Source organism: Euprymna scolopes, chromosome 39 (genome assembly GCF_053919585.1).
Source record: "Euprymna scolopes isolate OS-2025 chromosome 39, ASM5391958v1, whole genome shotgun sequence".
Taxonomy (NCBI): Eukaryota; Metazoa; Mollusca; class Cephalopoda; order Sepiida; family Sepiolidae; genus Euprymna; species Euprymna scolopes.
Window position 1 is genome coordinate 71,583,726 of NC_136520.1, and position 17,430 is coordinate 71,601,155.

General features: G+C 29.1%; 1 protein-coding gene across 2 annotated transcripts in view; it reads right to left on the reverse strand.

Annotated features, from left to right (window-relative positions):
- Positions 1 to 17,430, reverse strand: part of LOC145263858 (glycine--tRNA ligase-like) — a 78,278-nt gene that overhangs the window by 17,815 nt on the left and 43,033 nt on the right. Inside the window, exons 8-12 of one of the 2 annotated variants that reach the window (XM_080120933.1) lie at positions 11,305 to 11,454; positions 6,813 to 6,975; positions 4,911 to 5,075; positions 3,063 to 3,171; positions 824 to 968 (exon numbers count right to left, since the gene is read on the reverse strand). In XM_080120933.1, the coding sequence (XP_079977059.1) occupies positions 824 to 968; positions 3,063 to 3,171; positions 4,911 to 5,075; positions 6,813 to 6,975; positions 11,305 to 11,454 (732 nt within the window). Of the gene's footprint in view, positions 1 to 823; positions 969 to 3,058; positions 3,172 to 4,910; positions 5,076 to 6,812; positions 6,976 to 11,304; positions 11,455 to 17,430 lie in introns of both variants that reach the window. The other variant, XM_080120934.1, reaches the window with a different exon arrangement.

Genomic DNA, 17,430 nt, shown 5'->3' on the forward strand with positions numbered 1-17,430 from the left:
ATTAGGTGTAGTACAGGTAAGTTGGCAGGAAGAGACTGAGAAAAAATAAACAGACTTGAGAGAAAACGATGAAGACCTGGCCAAAGATATTTTGGTACTTATCAAGATAGAGTTGACAGAGTGATTTTTTTAAAAAATATGTCATTTTAAGCAAAAAAAATATTACATACTTGTCATGTCGAAAATAGTAATATATCCAAAAATTATGAAAATTCATTAAGTACAAAATTATAATTAAATGTTATTTTTACGGAAAATTGGGTAAAATTGTATTTTTCTTAGATGTTATAAAGTAGACAGTGAAGAGTGAATACACAGGGGGCATAACTCAGAACGTAAATTTTAGATTACATGCAATATATAGTGATAGACTTATTTTTACAAAAAACACAATAGCAGTTGTTCTGCTTGATGAATTTTCGTAATTTTTGGATATATTACTATTTTCAACATGACAAGTATATATGTGATATTGTTATTGCTTAAAACGATACATAAAAAAAATTGATCTGTCAACTACCTTAACAAGCACAGATAATTTAATCTGGAAGTCAAATTCTATAAACTATCCAACACATGCCAAAAACGAATATGATGATGAAGGAAAGGATGAAAGTGTTTTGGGTTAGTATATGTAGAACAGTTGAGGTAGTAGGGTCAGTTACAAGGGAAAAGATAGGTAGGAAGTGATAAGGTTGGATCTGAGCGAAAGATATTGATTACTTTGGAAATCAATTTCCAAAAAGCTGTCCAACAAAAGTCAACATAAAAAACAGACGTTAAACCAAATATGATGATGATAAAGTAATCTTTGGTTACAAACCCGTTTTCTTTCAGACTGGAGTCCAGATTGATCATTTCTTCGTTGGACAAGGCAGAAAGATATTCCACAACACTTTTGGCATCCTGTCTAAATGCTTTCCCGATGACTCCTTTCTGGGGTTGGCACTCGACCACATCAATTGTTTTGTACGCATGGTTAAAGAAAGTCATCATTTACAGGACACAAGAGGTACAACAAATATTAAAATCAAGAATATTCGATAGCCGACCAACTGAGTTGTTCTCAAATGGTGCACCATGAAAAAAATAAAAAAATAATGGTAAGTGTGGTGCAAAGAGTCAAAGACGATCATGGATTTAGAAAGTTTTTTTTTTTTTTTAAATCGTATGCAGCTGCATTTTTTTAGAGAAAAAAAAACAGTATTCAAAGAACCAAAATGGCATACAAGCGGAATTAGAGTAGTCATGGGGCAATTCCAATATTTTTCCCGATTCTGGCATAATTACTGATTCCGTACCAAATTCTCGATTCCGATACAATTACAGATTCCGATTCCTATAAAATTAATTATAAAGTCGTTATTTTTTTCCATGATTACCGTAAAAACGCATGTTCAATGTGCACATATATTTCTCAGACGTAAAAACACACTTGTGGAAGGTTGGGGGGGGGGGATGATTTGTAGATTTTAGCCTTACTGAAAGTTAAAAATCAATAAATATTTATTTTTACAATCAGCAGTGGAAGTTTTGTTTAAAACAAACGCAACTTAAAAATGATAATTAAAGGAATCGTTTTTGGCATCAGAAAACCGGCACATTTTTTTTTCCGATTTTGATACCCTAAAAAGTTCTGATTTTCCCGATTTCAATTAATCGTCCCAACACTAATTTAAAGTGAGTATATCAGCTAATATAAACTTTGACATGGGCACATTGAGTGCAGGTCAAGATGACCCAAATTTGAAAAACAGAATCATTCCCAGGGGTGAATCAAATATAGGTGACATGTCAGGTAAAAACAGAAAGCAACAGGTGAAAGGGCGTAGATAAAGCAGAACGGGAGAGAAAAGTAAAGTAATGACGTCACGTTGTGTCGAACTGAGAGAAAACAAACGTTTTCAAATAAGTCTATGAAAGACGTGCGAGGAAATGGAAAATTGTTTTTGATAAAGTTTATGAGAGAATAAATTTTGTCCGACATTTTGAATTACATTCATCATGCGACGTAAGTAACAGAACTTAATTATCTCCCCTGTCAACTCATCTCTTTTTTTAGTGATTTTGTTTCCTTTCACAAATTTCTTTTTTCATTAATAATTATTTTTCTACCTTATCGTTTTTCCATCATTTTTGGATCTGTTACTATTTGAGACCTGACAATTACGTAGGTACCATTTGAAATTCAATATTTTTTTTCGTTTGTCTTATTTGGATTAATCGGACTACTGTTCTCATTTTGAGTGTGATTTTCACAACGTTTTAGTCAAAGTAACCTCCGACCTTCTTCAGGTGTTTTTTGTCGAACAGGAATGTTTCTGTCAAACTCGGGAATTTGGATGGAATTTCTAGCAAAACCCTTTATTTACTTCACAGGGGTAGTATGCTCTTGTTCCATCAGCTATGACTCGATAGAGGTTCTAAGTAATTTGCAATTTGTTGAAGGTTCAATCCTCAGTTTAAGCGACCGAAAAATACAATTACGCTTAAATATGATATTTTAATTTGTTCAGATTTCATATATATTATTACAGTCTTGATTTCAAAAGTAAAAAAAAAACAGTATTTGGGTGCCATCAGCTAGAATTGAAACCAAAAGCAAAGCTGTAGCATTCAAAGCTGGTGATGTTACCACTGTACCAATGTGATACGCATATAAGTCGATTAAAAATAAATTAAGATGAATGTACAAAACATAACGATTTTTTCAATTTTGACCCTTTTTTTACCCCTTAAAAACTATTTTAACTGGCTAGAGACTCATAAAAGAACAGTCCAGAAAAAAATCCAAATATTTGAGGCTTCTAGCGCTGCTTTGCAACTTTTAGTTTCGGAAGAGATAGAGTTTGAAAATATGGGGACAAACAGACAGACGTAGCGAGTTTTATAAATTAGATTACTATTCAATTATTTTTTTTTATTAAAACAGAATTAAGAAAGAGATAAAGTTTTGTCTTCTTTTTTTATCAATTAGTTTTGTTTCAATGAATTCAAGTAGTACATACAAACTGTGCAAGTAAATAAACACTGAAAAAAAACAAAAAAAAAAGAAAAGGATATAGGTTCTGCAAGTTTTTTTTCGGCAATAAGTTTCACTCCAGTGGCTTTGGTATGCTGAGTAAGATCATAGCAGGATCGGTCCGCACATCCAACACATTCAACCCAACCCTGAAAAAGAAAGGAACACAGACATAAAAATTAGAACGGCATATACCGTGTATACTTTCTTCAATGATTTTTGGGCTCAGGTCAAAATCAAAGTGTAGAATGTAGAGATATACCAGTTTAAAAACTAGTCTAACAAATAGTTTTGCACAAAACGAACACAAAAAGGGAAAAATAGGCAATTATCGCCTTTTTGACCTCGCCTCTGGCAGATAGGTGCTGACACTAACTTCCCCTTTTCTTCTTGTCTCTCTCTTCTTTTTTCCCCAGTGACAATGCGCACCATATGTGTTTTACACACGCAAACCAATTCGGTAAAAGAACTTTCGTGTACTATCCAGCTTTATCAAAGTAAGCTCAAATATTGCAAATCATGAACAAATAAACTCTACAATCATGAATTACCTCAGTAACAACTTTAAACAAAAAATTTAATCTTGGTTCACATGATTGGTATGGCATTGAGAAGCCCCACCAGAAGCTACTGCATGGTCTAGAATCCATTCATCAAATGGCAACACAGCAGCCCCAGTACTTTGCACCTGCTGATAGGACAGCCTACTTAACGGTTAATCCAAGGTTTGGGTCCCTGACTATCAGGCAAATAACATCATCCCAGTTAAAAAATTTACCTCCAGCACCCTTATAAGTAACATAGCTATAAGGATAGATGCGGAAACAGAAAGTTTCCAACATCTCAGGCGACTGTTCACACAAAAATACTGCTGACCTAGAAAACAGCTTTTTCTTCTCCCTTTGTCAGAAAAATCACTCATTTTAAATGAGGACTGAGGGACAAATTAGGAGAAGCAAGAGTTACAGGAGCTGCTGATAAAGCATCCTCAATGCATTGTCTACTCTCCATTTAAAAAAAATAAGTATTCTACTGTTTTTGTCAATTTCAACAATAAACGATATTATCTAATTGTCACAATTAAATATTTCTAGAATGTTACATAAAACACCTACTTTCATGATTCAACAAAAAAATGTTTTGTCATGTGTTATGTAAATACAAAGGAAGTTTGAATTGGATTAAGTTTTTAACAATTATCAAAAATGAATTATCTCCCCTGCACTTCAGTTATTAAGCTAAAATTGCTCATTTCTTCGAAAACTATTTTCTTTAATAATTTTCTGCCTTTTCGTTTTTTGTAAATTTGAGATATTTTCATCACTGCAACATGATAGATAATCCAGTAAATACCATTAGTTTCACTTGAAATTCCATTTTTCAATTTTTGAATTTCACTACAATAATGAAAAATTGGAAATACTTTATCAATTTACGTGATTTGTGGAATATATTTTTTTTTCCATACATCATACAGATTTTTTGTTATTCTTGTTTCCTAATATCGAGGAAATTCTGTACAAGCACCAAATAAAAAAAAAGTTCAAAGCAATGCTTAAAAAGAATGTATCAACTTTGAGGACTTGGTTAGTTTCTCCGTCCAGCCAATTACACTCTCTAGACACATTTTTATAGATTACTCAAGAAATGAGTCGGCATAGGGGAAACAACTTCTTGAAAAAAAAAAAAAAAAAGAAAAGAGTTCTTAGTTCTATATAAGGTCGTCTAACCAAGTGTTACATTTTCAATGCAAAGACAAATAAGTCAAATACAAAAAAAAAAAAAATGAAAATATTGAAAATCTAAAGCAATAATATTTTAGTGCTGAATTCAAGCATAAAAACTTTCATTGAAAAAAAGAAAGAAATTACATTTTTTATAGACTTACATAAGATGTTTTGCATTCTGCATCCCAACAATCTTTTGCATAATGTGCCATTTCGTTGGAGAGATGCTGCCGGAATCGTAGACGTTTGGGATCCACACCACACTTGGTCATAAACTGGGAAATACGACCCATAAAGTAACCCAGAGTTTCATTGGCAATCATTTTCTGGAGGAAAAAAAAAGAAAAAAATTCAACATGTCAAATTAAGCTGGTCTGTTTATGCAAAGCAATATAGCTTGACTGAAGATATGAACGTTTAAGACAATAACTAATCAAGTTTATAAGGAAGAACTACGGCTGGGGATTTCGGTGCTTGTTCGGATATTGTCAACAAATCGATTTTTATAATAATTGTTTTAATCAAAAACAATATTACATACTGTCATATCCAAAAATTATGAAAATTCACCTAGTAGAACAACTGCTATTCTGTTTTTAATAAATAAAAAAAATATCACTATAGACAACAAATATTACAGCCATGACACAAGTAATTTAAAATATTCCTTTCGGAGTTATGTCCCCTGTGTGTAGCCTCCTACTGCCTATTTTATGACATCTAAGAAAAATACGATTTTACTCAATTTTCCATAAAATATATAGGTTCAAAAATGTGTGCATCATCTATATGTTAAAACTTCTATCACTTTACTTCTCTGAATCCGTCTCTCATTCTCTACTTTCTGTATCCCTTTCCTTCTCCACCCTTCCGACAAGCCCATTTCCTCAATTTAAACTGACCCCACCCTCCCTAACAAAACCTGACCCAGTTGATTCCGAAAGAAGGAATAAGGTTTTTTTGCTTTTTTGTTTTAGATATTATTCATCCAGGGCAACACCAATCAAAAAAATACCAACTTTGTTGGTGTTTGTTTTATAGTTTTTGATTTTTAAACACACACACAAACAAACAAACAACTGTCTATCATATAATAAATTAGAAACACTTCAATAAAAATTGACAAATTATGATGAAGATCACAGAAAGAGAAGAGAGAGCATAAATTTATGATGACCAAGATTATTGACTAAAGATTAGAAATGTGTCCATTTTGAAAAACAACATTCATTTTTTTTTTTTTAAGAGAAAACTGGGTTATAGTCAACTAACGTACTTCCTAACTCCCAGTGTGTCTGCTAACGGAAGCGGTGACAAAGTAAATCAGTTTCTTTGCTTTTTTTCTTTCCCACTTATATCCCCCCCCCCCTGCATGTACTCTTACTTTTTACTGATCATTTTTATTTTTTTAATTTTCAAAAAAAAAAAAAAAAAAAAAAATTTTTTTTTATAATAGTTTTTATTTTAATTAAGAATTATTGAAATTAGATTTTTTAAAAGAATTATTGAAAACACTTAAAAAAAAATCTTTTAAAACTATTTGAGGAATATTATATATTGGTTATGTTTTTTTATGTTTGAAATTTTGTTATATCGATTTTAATTTTATTTTCATACTTTTATAAACATATATTGTTGTATATATTCAAATAAAAAACTTATTTTAAAAATTTAAAAATATATTTTTTATAATTTCATAAATATATTTCTTATAAAATTTCAAATAAAATAAAAACTTTTTTAAATTTCATTATTAAAAGGGCAAGTAAAGACAAATTGTGTTATTTTTATTGTATATTTTTCAATAATGTCCTTCACAATAGAAATACCAAAGAAAAATAAAAGATTTGCCTTGTCACTGCTTCCAGTAGCAGCTATGCCAGAAGTTATGAAGTATGTTAGCTGACTATAACCGAAAACTGCATACAATGTATGTATAGCAAAATTGAACAATATCATTGGGATGCATAGATAGGGAATTCACTGCATCGTTTTAGATCTTTTAGTGTCAGGGCAAGCAGCATTCCTGAAACCGAAGATAATGCAATAATGAAGAAACTGACCTCTTTTACAGCTTCTCCGAGTTTCCAAATCTCTGGTGCTTTCCCATCCATCTGGTTACAGGCAGAATAAAGGTTGATATCCAGGTCAGCAAGGTTAGCAAATTTGGGGTGATTTTTATCAGTTGGGTCACAGAAATGCTCTATTTCTGCCATTGTGAACTCTCTAGAAAAAAGAAAACATCCTAATTTATTCTTTTACCCAGATATAAGTTTTTGTTTGGATTTTTTTTTTTTTTTTAAATATATTTCTTTCAACATACACTTAAAAAAAATAAATAAATAAAGAAAGAAAAATTATAGCATTAAAATAAAAATAAATTTTGATTTTATATATATATATATATATATATATATATATATATATATATATATATATATTCTCAAAACCTCTGGTCTTGATGGAGGGGAGACTAAAACTTGCTGCTATGGTTTCAAATGATCTGAAATAACAGCAAGGGGAGACTTGATTCCAAATATTTCTCATATATTATATCTCCCCTCTTTTAGAAATAGAGTAAGATTATGAATATCTCCAGTATGAAATTTACTTTATGCATGAAAACCAAAGAGGGGAGATATAATATATGAGAAATATTTGAAATCAAGTTTCCTCTTGCCGTTATTTCAGATCATTCAAAACCATAACAGCAAGTTTTGGAGAAATATCAGATATTTTGTAATTGATATCCAAAACTAAGAAAACAAATGACTATGATTGAAACATTTTATGGCTGTAAAAAATGCCAAAAACAGGCTGTGTATGATGGATGATCTCCTTAATGTGCGACCTTAAGGGCAAATATCACATAGCCCACTACACAATTCAGGTCATTACCTTTCCAACAAGTTTTCATTTGTTAAATTCTAATCAAGAGTCGCTGAGATTTGGAACTTATAAATTGCCAAAAAAGGTGGTATATATATAAAAAGAAGCAATATTTTCAAACAAATAAAATATGCCCAAATTTGCCTACATTTGATTATATATAGTGTCCTGGCAAGCCAGCTTTAGTTTTGCTGTATTGGGGGTGAATTTTGCTTAGGGTTTGTTTTTTTTTTTTGCTTGGTTGTTTCCTCTGTGGTCTTGCAAGACCACTAATATATATACTAGCAGATGTACCTGTTGTTGACTGGGTTAAAAAAAGTTTTCAAAATATGGACTAATTTATGAAAGGTTATGAAAATGGGGTGCAAGTGTAAAGAGATAGCTTCAAACTTTTGGGGTATCAAATCCAAAGCAACCCTAACAAACGAACATGAGGGGGCAGTAGTGGGAATCATTATTGACACAAACGTATGGACACTAATTAGGATTCCACATTATAAGTGACCCTCATGGGGCAGAACCTTCCCATGGTGGGTTATCATGGCAAGTTCAGAAGTTCTACATCAAATGGTGTGAGCGTGCTCAGGTTTCCAGTTATAAGTGACCAACCCCTGTTGATAAGGGTGAGTGGTATAATCTGTCAAAACCTTCCCTCCTTTTTTAAATGTTTTCATCGAATACAAATATTGTTGGTTTTCTCTTAATAGTTGCGTAAAAACTACATTTTTTATTATCAAATGTTAATAGTTGCGTAAAAACTATATTTTTTTATTATTAAATGTTAATAGTTGCGTAAAAACTATATTTTTTTATTATTAAATGTTAATAGTTGCGTAAAAACAATATTTTTTATTATTAATGTTAATAGTTGCGTAAAAACTATATTTTTTATTATTAATGTTAATAGTTGCATAAAAACTATATTTTTCATTATTAATGTTAATAGTTGCGTAAAAACTATATTTTTTATTAGTAAATGTTAATAGTTGCGTAAAAACTATATTTTTTATTATTAATGTTAATAGTTGCGTAAAAACTATATTTTTTATTATTAATGTTAATAGTTGCATAAAAACTATATTTTTTATTATTAATGTTAATAGTTGCGTAAAAACTATATTTTTTATTATTAATGTTAATAGTTGCGTAAAAACTATATTTTTTATTATTAATGTTAATAGTTGCGTAAAAACTACATTTTTTATTATTAATGTTAATAGTTGCGTAAAAACTATATTTTTTATTAGTAAATGTTAATAGTTGCGTAAAAACTATATTTTTTATTATTAATGTTAATAGTTGCGTAAAAACTATATTTTTTATTATTAATGTTAATAGTTGCGTAAAAACTACATTTTTTATTATTAATGTTAATAGTTGCGTAAAAACTATATTTTTTTATTATTAAATGTTAATAGTTGCGTAAAAACTACATTTTTTATTATTAATGTTAATAGTTGCGTAAAAACTATATTTTTTTATTATTAATGTTAATAGTTGCGTAAAAACTATATTTTTTTATTATTAATGTTAATAGTTGCGTAAAAACTATATTTTTTTATTATTAAATGTTAATAGTTGCGTAAAAACTATATTTTTTTATTATTAAATGTTAATAGTTGCGTAAAAACTATATTTTTTTATTATTAATGTTAATAGTTGCGTAAAAACTATTTTTTATTATTAATGTTAATAGTTGCATAAAAACTATATTTTTTATTATTAATGTTAATAGTTGCGTAAAAACTACATTTTTTATTATTAAATGTTAATAGTTGCATAAAAACTATATTTTTTATTATTAATGTTAATAGTTGCGTAAAAACTACATTTTTTATTATTAATGTTAATAGTTGCGTAAAAACTACATTTTTTATTATTAAATGTTAATAGTTGCGTAAAAACTACATTTTTTATTATTAAATGTTAATAGTTGCATAAAAACTATATTTTTTATTATTAATGTTAATAGTTGCGTAAAAACTATATTTTTTTATTATTAATGTTAATAGTTGCGTAAAAACTATATTTTTTATTATTAATGTTAATAGTTGCGTAAAAACTATATTTTTTATTATTAATGTTAATAGTTGCGTAAAAAGTACATTTTTTATTATCAAATGTTAATAGTTGCGTAAAAACTATATTTTTTTATTATTAAATGTTAATAGTTGCGTAAAAACTATATTTTTTATTATTAAATGTTAATAGTTGCGTAAAAACTACATTTTTTATTATTAAATGTTAATAGTTGCGCTAAAACTATATTTTTTATTATTAATGTTAATAGTTGCATAAAAACTACATTTTTTATTAAATGTTAATAGTTGCGTAAAAACTACATTTTTTATTATTAATGTTAATAGTTGCGTAAAAACTACATTTTTTATTATTAATGTTAATAGTTGCGTAAAAACTACATTTTTTATTATTAAATGTTAATAGTTGCGTAAAAACTACATTTTTTATTATTAAATGTTAATAGTTGCGTAAAAACTACATTTTTTATTATTAAATGTTAATAGTTGCGTAAAAACTACATTGTTACCAACTTTGTTTACAATTCCTCTACAACTATTGTCTCATTTTCACAGTAAAAAAAAAAATTGCCACATTTTAAAAAGTTTCATCCTTTGTATTTTTTAAGGTTAAAGACTATTTTTTAAAAACCTTACCATAACATTTACTTTTTAACTAAAAAAGTTTCTGCTGTTTTATTTTTAAATACTTTTATCTAATGCAAATAGTTTGTTTGTTGGTTTTAGCATTGTAAATTATATGAAAACTGAAACGATTCTCTTAATAGTCGCGTGAAGACTACATTTCGTATTATTGTTATCAACTTTGTTACATTAAAAGAATTCGTCGCAACTTTCTTTTTTTAAAGTTTTGATTTAATAAAAAATATTGCATCCTAAATTATGAGATGAAAAAGGAACAATATCTCTCTCTGCATAGTGACAAACTGTAAAACAGCGCTGTGAAAGTTTTAGTTGTCGTCTCTTTTCTGATGGCTCTAGCTTTCTGCTTATTTTTCAGTGATGTAAGGGTTTAGGTAACTTGGAGTTGCTTCCCTTTTACTATATAAAGTAGTGATCATGCGTAGCATCTCTGTGTCTGATCATGTAAATAAAAGCAGACGTGTCTCTTTTCTCCATCTGTGTGTGTAAAACTAAAAATATGTTACATTTTAATTGATTTATCTTTTTGTCAACTGTTGATATGACTTCCAATATGAATTTTATTTGAAACAACCAAAGTATGTTTTTTTTTTAAATTTATTTCCAACAAAGGTTATTAATTAACTAATTAACCTACATCTCCTACATGAATCGTTTGAAGGCTTCATGGCAAAATTAACACTTTCAGTTTTCTGAGAGAAATGTCATGAGAGGGAAAAATCAAATTTTTCTTTAAAAAAAAAAAGAAAAAAAAAGAAAAAAAAGGGAAATTTCAAATAAAAAGCGAAGAACTTCTATCCATGAAAGGTTCCAGTAATTTCAGCAGAATTCCCTTTTATCTGGCTTAAAAAATAAATAGAATTCCTCTAAAAAGCAAACTACTCATGTCTCTGCCAAAAGTAAGTTTACTCCGATAAATTTTTTAAAAATAATTGAGAACACCTGGTTTAGAACATGAATAGAAAAAAAAAAAAAAGAAGTTTACCTGACTCGTATAAGACCGGATCGAGGCGAGATCTCGTTTCGGAATGAGTTACCAATTTGGGCACCAGCAAATGGTAAGCGTCCTTGATTAAATTCTAAAAGTCTTTTGAAGTTCACAAAAATTCCCTGTGCTGTTTCTGGTCGGAGAAACCTGATTAAAAAAAAAAAGGAAAATATTCATATCATCTAAACAATGTACAGAAATGACCAGAGAATTAGCAGCACATTTAATGACAGCTTTAATGTTTACTAGCAAAAAAAGCTACCTGCTGCCCAGGCAGCAAGTAATCAAGCTGTAGCTTTCTTTACAAAAAGAGAAACAATTTTCATTTCACAATTTGGTATTTTATTAATCTTCCAAAATGTTAGCTTTCTCAAAAACATCCGATTCCGTCAGAAAATTCCATGTACAATTTACCTAGATTAAAGAGTTTTTCTTCCTTGTGATTTTGAGTTAGCAAAACATTCGATGGATTGAACACACAAACATCACACACATATCGAGTTGTATGTATATATAACTTTCTAAGTTTATTAATATAAACATCTGATGAGCATGTGACTAAATATGCAGCAAAAACATAATTTTACAGATTTGTTAATCGCAATATAAAACAATATTGCAATGGCTAGCGCTTGAAAAGTAATAAATGACCAATTGAGAAAACTTGATATTTGAAACTTGGAAAATTATTATATTACACTATATATGCTCTGGAACCAAATAAAAAAAAAGCATTCATTGAGCTTGGATTTTTTTTCAAAATTTATATAAAAATATTTTTTCATTGTAAAAAAAAATATTTATGAAAAAGGCTTTTAATCCATTACAATTGATATAAACTGAATATGTTTCAAGTAAATGATTAACCTATATATATTTCAAATAATTATATCATCACATCTCATATATATAATTTTATTTACAAAAAGTTTAGAGATAAGTCATCGGTACCAATGACTTATCTAAACTTTCTGTAAATAAAAATAACACGCTCTTATTTTCAGAATTTTTTCCTTATAATAGAGCACTCTGATGGAATTCCTTTTTCCAAAAAAATATAACTAAGTAGAATATAAATATTAGTAGGGCTACTTACTGTTGCCCAGGTCCAAATTTTAACATATTCCTACTACTTTTTTCTCTCCAGTTTCCCTCCTTCCTTCTCACCACACAATCTTTCTTCTCTACCAAGCCCATTCTTCTCTCTGGACACGCACACACACTTTTATAAATTATTCCAAAAAAATGAGTCTGCACAAGGGAAATAACTTCTTGAAAAAGAATCAGAGTTACTTCCCTTTAGTAATTAAAAAACAGAACACTAGTTTGGATTCATAGTATGAATAATTTATTTTAAATTTTAGATATTCATCCAAGGCAATGCCAATCAAGAAAATGTTAGTGTCTGTTTTGTAGCTTTAAGTAGTAATACACACGGACGAAAAAACGCTTTGGATAATCACAGATTTCAAGGTAGTTCTACTAAAATAGCCATATTTTTTAAACCAAAGCACTTCAAGTCTTCAAATTACTACTGTTTTGTTCGGAAATGAATATACTTTCAAATGAATTAATAAATATGAATGTACATTATATATTTTAAGAGTTTTAAGCAAATAAAGTGATAAAAATGTGAACGTCATAAAATGGCGTTTTCGGTAAGGTTTTGTAATGACCCCCCCTGTTTTCTAAAGGTCCGTACCGTGATTGTATGAAGAATTTCGTCATGAAATTTGGGAACCAATTAGAAGAGGTGTTAATCTTAATACTGTCAAGTGTCCGAAATATTTTTGACCATTTCTTTTTTTGTCGTGTTAAAAATAAGACTTTAATATGACGAGTATTGAACATTTTGAAAAAAAAATTCTTCGGACACCCAGTAGTAAGTAAATCAATCTTTTTACTATCTTTATCAATTAAAAGTATTGTTTTATGTTGAGTAGGACCGCGGTAATTGATAATTTAAAAGGACCTACCCGAAAAAAAAAAATTGTTTCTAATTATCGAATTTGGTCAATGAAGTTTAAGCAGCAGCAGCAGCTCCAGCCTGTAGAATCAGCGATAGCACAGTTGTAAACAAACACGCGTTCTTTAATTTTTATTCAAGAACGAATTAAGAAAAACATGAAAATATGAATATAAATGTTCTTATGTTTAATTAGAGCTATTTTGTTATCAGAATAACATTAGTTTAGAACTATTCGGTTTTCAGAATATATAATAACAACAATCCTAACCAATTCGGCATTATAAATCTGTTGCAATTTCTCACAAATCTCGTCAAATTTAAAAACATGGTTAAAAAAACAAAATAAACTTTTGTAGATATATAGCTTGCATGCACTTTTATTCTTTAAATTAGTTTTGAACAACGAATTAAAACAATGTTTTACTGCGAACAGCCACAAATGTTTTTTTTTTCAAAATCAAAATAAGTATCAAAATCTCGTTTATACATAGATTCGAAAAAGTTGTCAAAAAACAAATATATAACAAATAAATGTTATCAAAGGCAAGATAAGTTACTTTTCTACCAAACTGGATATATTTTTTGTGTTTTTATTCAATGTAACATGTTTATTCAGCTCGAAAAAAATACAGTGTTTACCGTAGAAAATTAAAAATGGCGCCCGGCCCGACTCTCTTTGACACGGTAAGTTTGAGAAAAGGAGTTAAAAATAAAAAAAAACTATACAAAATACTGTTAAAAACTCACCGAATATATGTCAGCCTATGTCACGGTAACATATATTGAGCGAGTTTCTAGCAGTATTTTGTCTACTTTTTTATTTTTAACTCTTTTCCCCAAACTTACCGTTTCAAGAGAGTCGGGCGCCATTTTAAATTTTCCAAAACATCGGTAAACACTGTTTTCAAGCTGAATAAACATGTTACATTAAATAAAAACACTAAAAAATTATCCAGTTAGGTAGAAAAGTAACTTGCTTTTGATAACATTTATTTGTTATATATTTGTTTTTTTGACAACTTTTTTGAATCTATGTGTATAGTAATACAAACCCTCAAAATCTATATCAATATTCTTGAAATTTTAAAAGCAGTTAGAAAACACATCAAACTACAATTAGGAAGCTTTTTATTTCGTTATTTTTTTTCTACTTATTAAGCGAAAGATATTTTTACAACCTGCTCCAGCGTAGTATAAACGGCCTATGGAATTAACACCTTCAACCTCGAAAATAGAAATCAACAAATTTTTGAACGCTCTTTTTGAAAAAAAGCTCTTAACTTCACCTCTAATACAAATTATGTGTGGCAAGTCTCCTCCTAAAACACTCTTTAACCCTAACAATAACACTAAGTTCGAGTGGCCCCCCCCCAACAAAATACCTCTGTAAGCCACATACAAGCATCTAAAACAAACAAACAAAAAATAGATCCTTCCTTAAAGAAAAATACACATAAAAATAAATTGGTTAACTGTCCTAAAATGCTAGAACGGCCAGGAAATGATGAATTATTTTACATTAAATTTTTGTGAAACTAACCGCTCCCCCCTCTAATATTGTTTTTGTTAGCTTTGTCTCTGTCAAGTTTTCAGTATGTTCACACATAATTTTCCTTAGCCCTACAATTAATTCAAAGTCCGAATGGCAACCCTCCCCATATTCTCATTGCATAGAAACCCTCTTAAAACTACACATAATCATCTTAAAAAAAAAAAAAAAAGCATGCATATTTTCCCATAGAAAAAAAAAACAGTTAACTGCCCTAAAATGCTAGAATGACCTGTAATAGGAAATTATTTTACATTCAATTCTAAAATAATTTGTTTATCTTTCATTAAAGTTTTTCATGGCATTTTATACATAATTTCCTAAAAAGGTAGAATCACATTTTGGAGGGGTGGTCAGAAGGAGTTGAGTGGGGTTAAACAGAAGGTGTTAATCTACAATAATACCAAACAAATATTGCAATATATTCATTTTTAAATGGTCTTATGTTTAGATTTAAGTTTTTTGTACATAAAGCACATTACAATTCAACTTTGAGTTCTCCAACTTCTTTTCTGTTTATGGATACATGGCATTTTTAAGGAATTGCTGCATATTTATGCACATTTACTGCAGATTATTTGGAAACCATAAACTTTGGGAGATTTTCAGTTGCATATTCTGATTCGTTGTACAAAAATACACTTATATGGTAAATTTCATTTCTTAGTCTTGTGTTTTAACAAAGATATGACATTTTTACTGAAAAAGTAGTGTAAAAAATGTGACGAAACGCATATGGTCTTAAAGAGGGAAAAATATCCAAACGTGTGAGGCACAAAAATAGCCATAACTTCCTTAATTTTAATCAGATTTTAAAAATTTAAAAAGATTCTTTCTTAGCTCATCAAGCTCTTTCTATGCATACCAATATTGAAATATGTCAAGCTATTTCAATTTTTTCATGTGTATTGCTACTTTAAGGATTTAGCTGAACATACATACACAGACAAAAACCTTTTATAACGAAATGCCGTTTTATGTATGATATGAAAAGAAATTGGAATCTTAGGAAGATCTCTATCATTCCAGTAATTATAGAAGCAACCGGACTCAAGAAAAAGAATTTCAAAAACTACCTCTTGAAGTGCAAGAGAAATACACACACTTTCACTCAAAGGAACGGTTAGAATTTTAAAAAGATATATTGGTTGGAGTGATTGAAATAGTGGATGAATGTCTGGCACCCGGTAGGATGCTCAATACCCATAAATAACAAACCGATTAGAAAATTAAAAGTGTGAAAAAAACTGGCAAAAAATAACCCATGCTCCAGACAGCAATTAATTTAGTTGTAGTTTTTATTATTGAAAAATTTCACAATTTTGTGAACAACAAAAAAAAAAAAAATAGCCATCAAATATTTCAATGTTGAGATTTGGTTCCGTATAAACATAAAAATGAATTCCTCATAAAAACTTATTTAATAGAAAGAATAAACAAAAAAATGAAACTTCAATTGGTTAAATTAAAAACAATTATATATTCCTGAGTAATTTGAAATGTCTTTTTTTTGTTTCTTTAAAATTTTTTTCTGCTACTTTTGCCCCCTTCTACCTTTCTATTTCCAGATAATATTTTACAATGTGTCAATGCTTCTCTATAAGTTCCTTTTGTGTATATATATATATATATATATATATATATATATATATATATGTATGTATGTGTGAAGATTTTCAAACGACATAATGTTTGAATTTGTCCAAATAGTCTTGAAACAATTGTAACTAACAATGAAATACACTATTTGTTGCTATCAACCCATTCTTTGAAGTCTTGGTTTTTGTTAAAACAATATATATATATGAAGTTGCAAAAGCACCAGCAAGTAAAAGCATCTTGAAATGGAAAATATATTACTTGGCAACACTTTTTTAATTCATATTTGGCATCTCTAAGCCTTTTCTTTTTTTTTTTGTGAATTTAAGATTTTTGCATAAAACTGGATCAATATACAAAAAGATGCAGAACTTTTGTTAAATTAGTTGTGCATCTGTGATAGCAACGACAGCTGAAAGTCTTTATTACTGCTGCTGTTACGCTTGCACATGCACAAAATTAAACAGCCATGGCTCATAGCCGTTTAATTTTTAAATTTCCATATCTAACTTTGAGTGGCCCAAAAATAAGAGAAAACTAAAGAGTTCTACATGCAACCTCAATAACACAACAGTAGGATAGACTTTATTTTTACAGTAGAACCCCCGAGATACAGTGGCCCTGGGATATGCTTTTTTTCAGGTTACGGTGTGGAATACAATGTTTTTCCGGACCCTGGTTACAGTATTTGCCCCACCTTATGGTGTTATTTATAATATTATTTGATTATATACATGTGTATTATATATTGTACTGTATTTTGTTACTAATTTTTAATATGTACTCTATAAAATTTTGCTTAGCACCTGCCAAACGGTGATTTCACCTTATGATTCCAACCCCAGAACGGATTAATGCCTTCTTAAAATATATATATGTATACAGTATGTACAGTAGAATCCCGGGATACATATATATATATATAGGATATATATTTTTTCTTTCAGGCTACGATGAGGAATACAATGTTTTTCCACCCCTGGTTACAGTATTTACCCCCACCTTA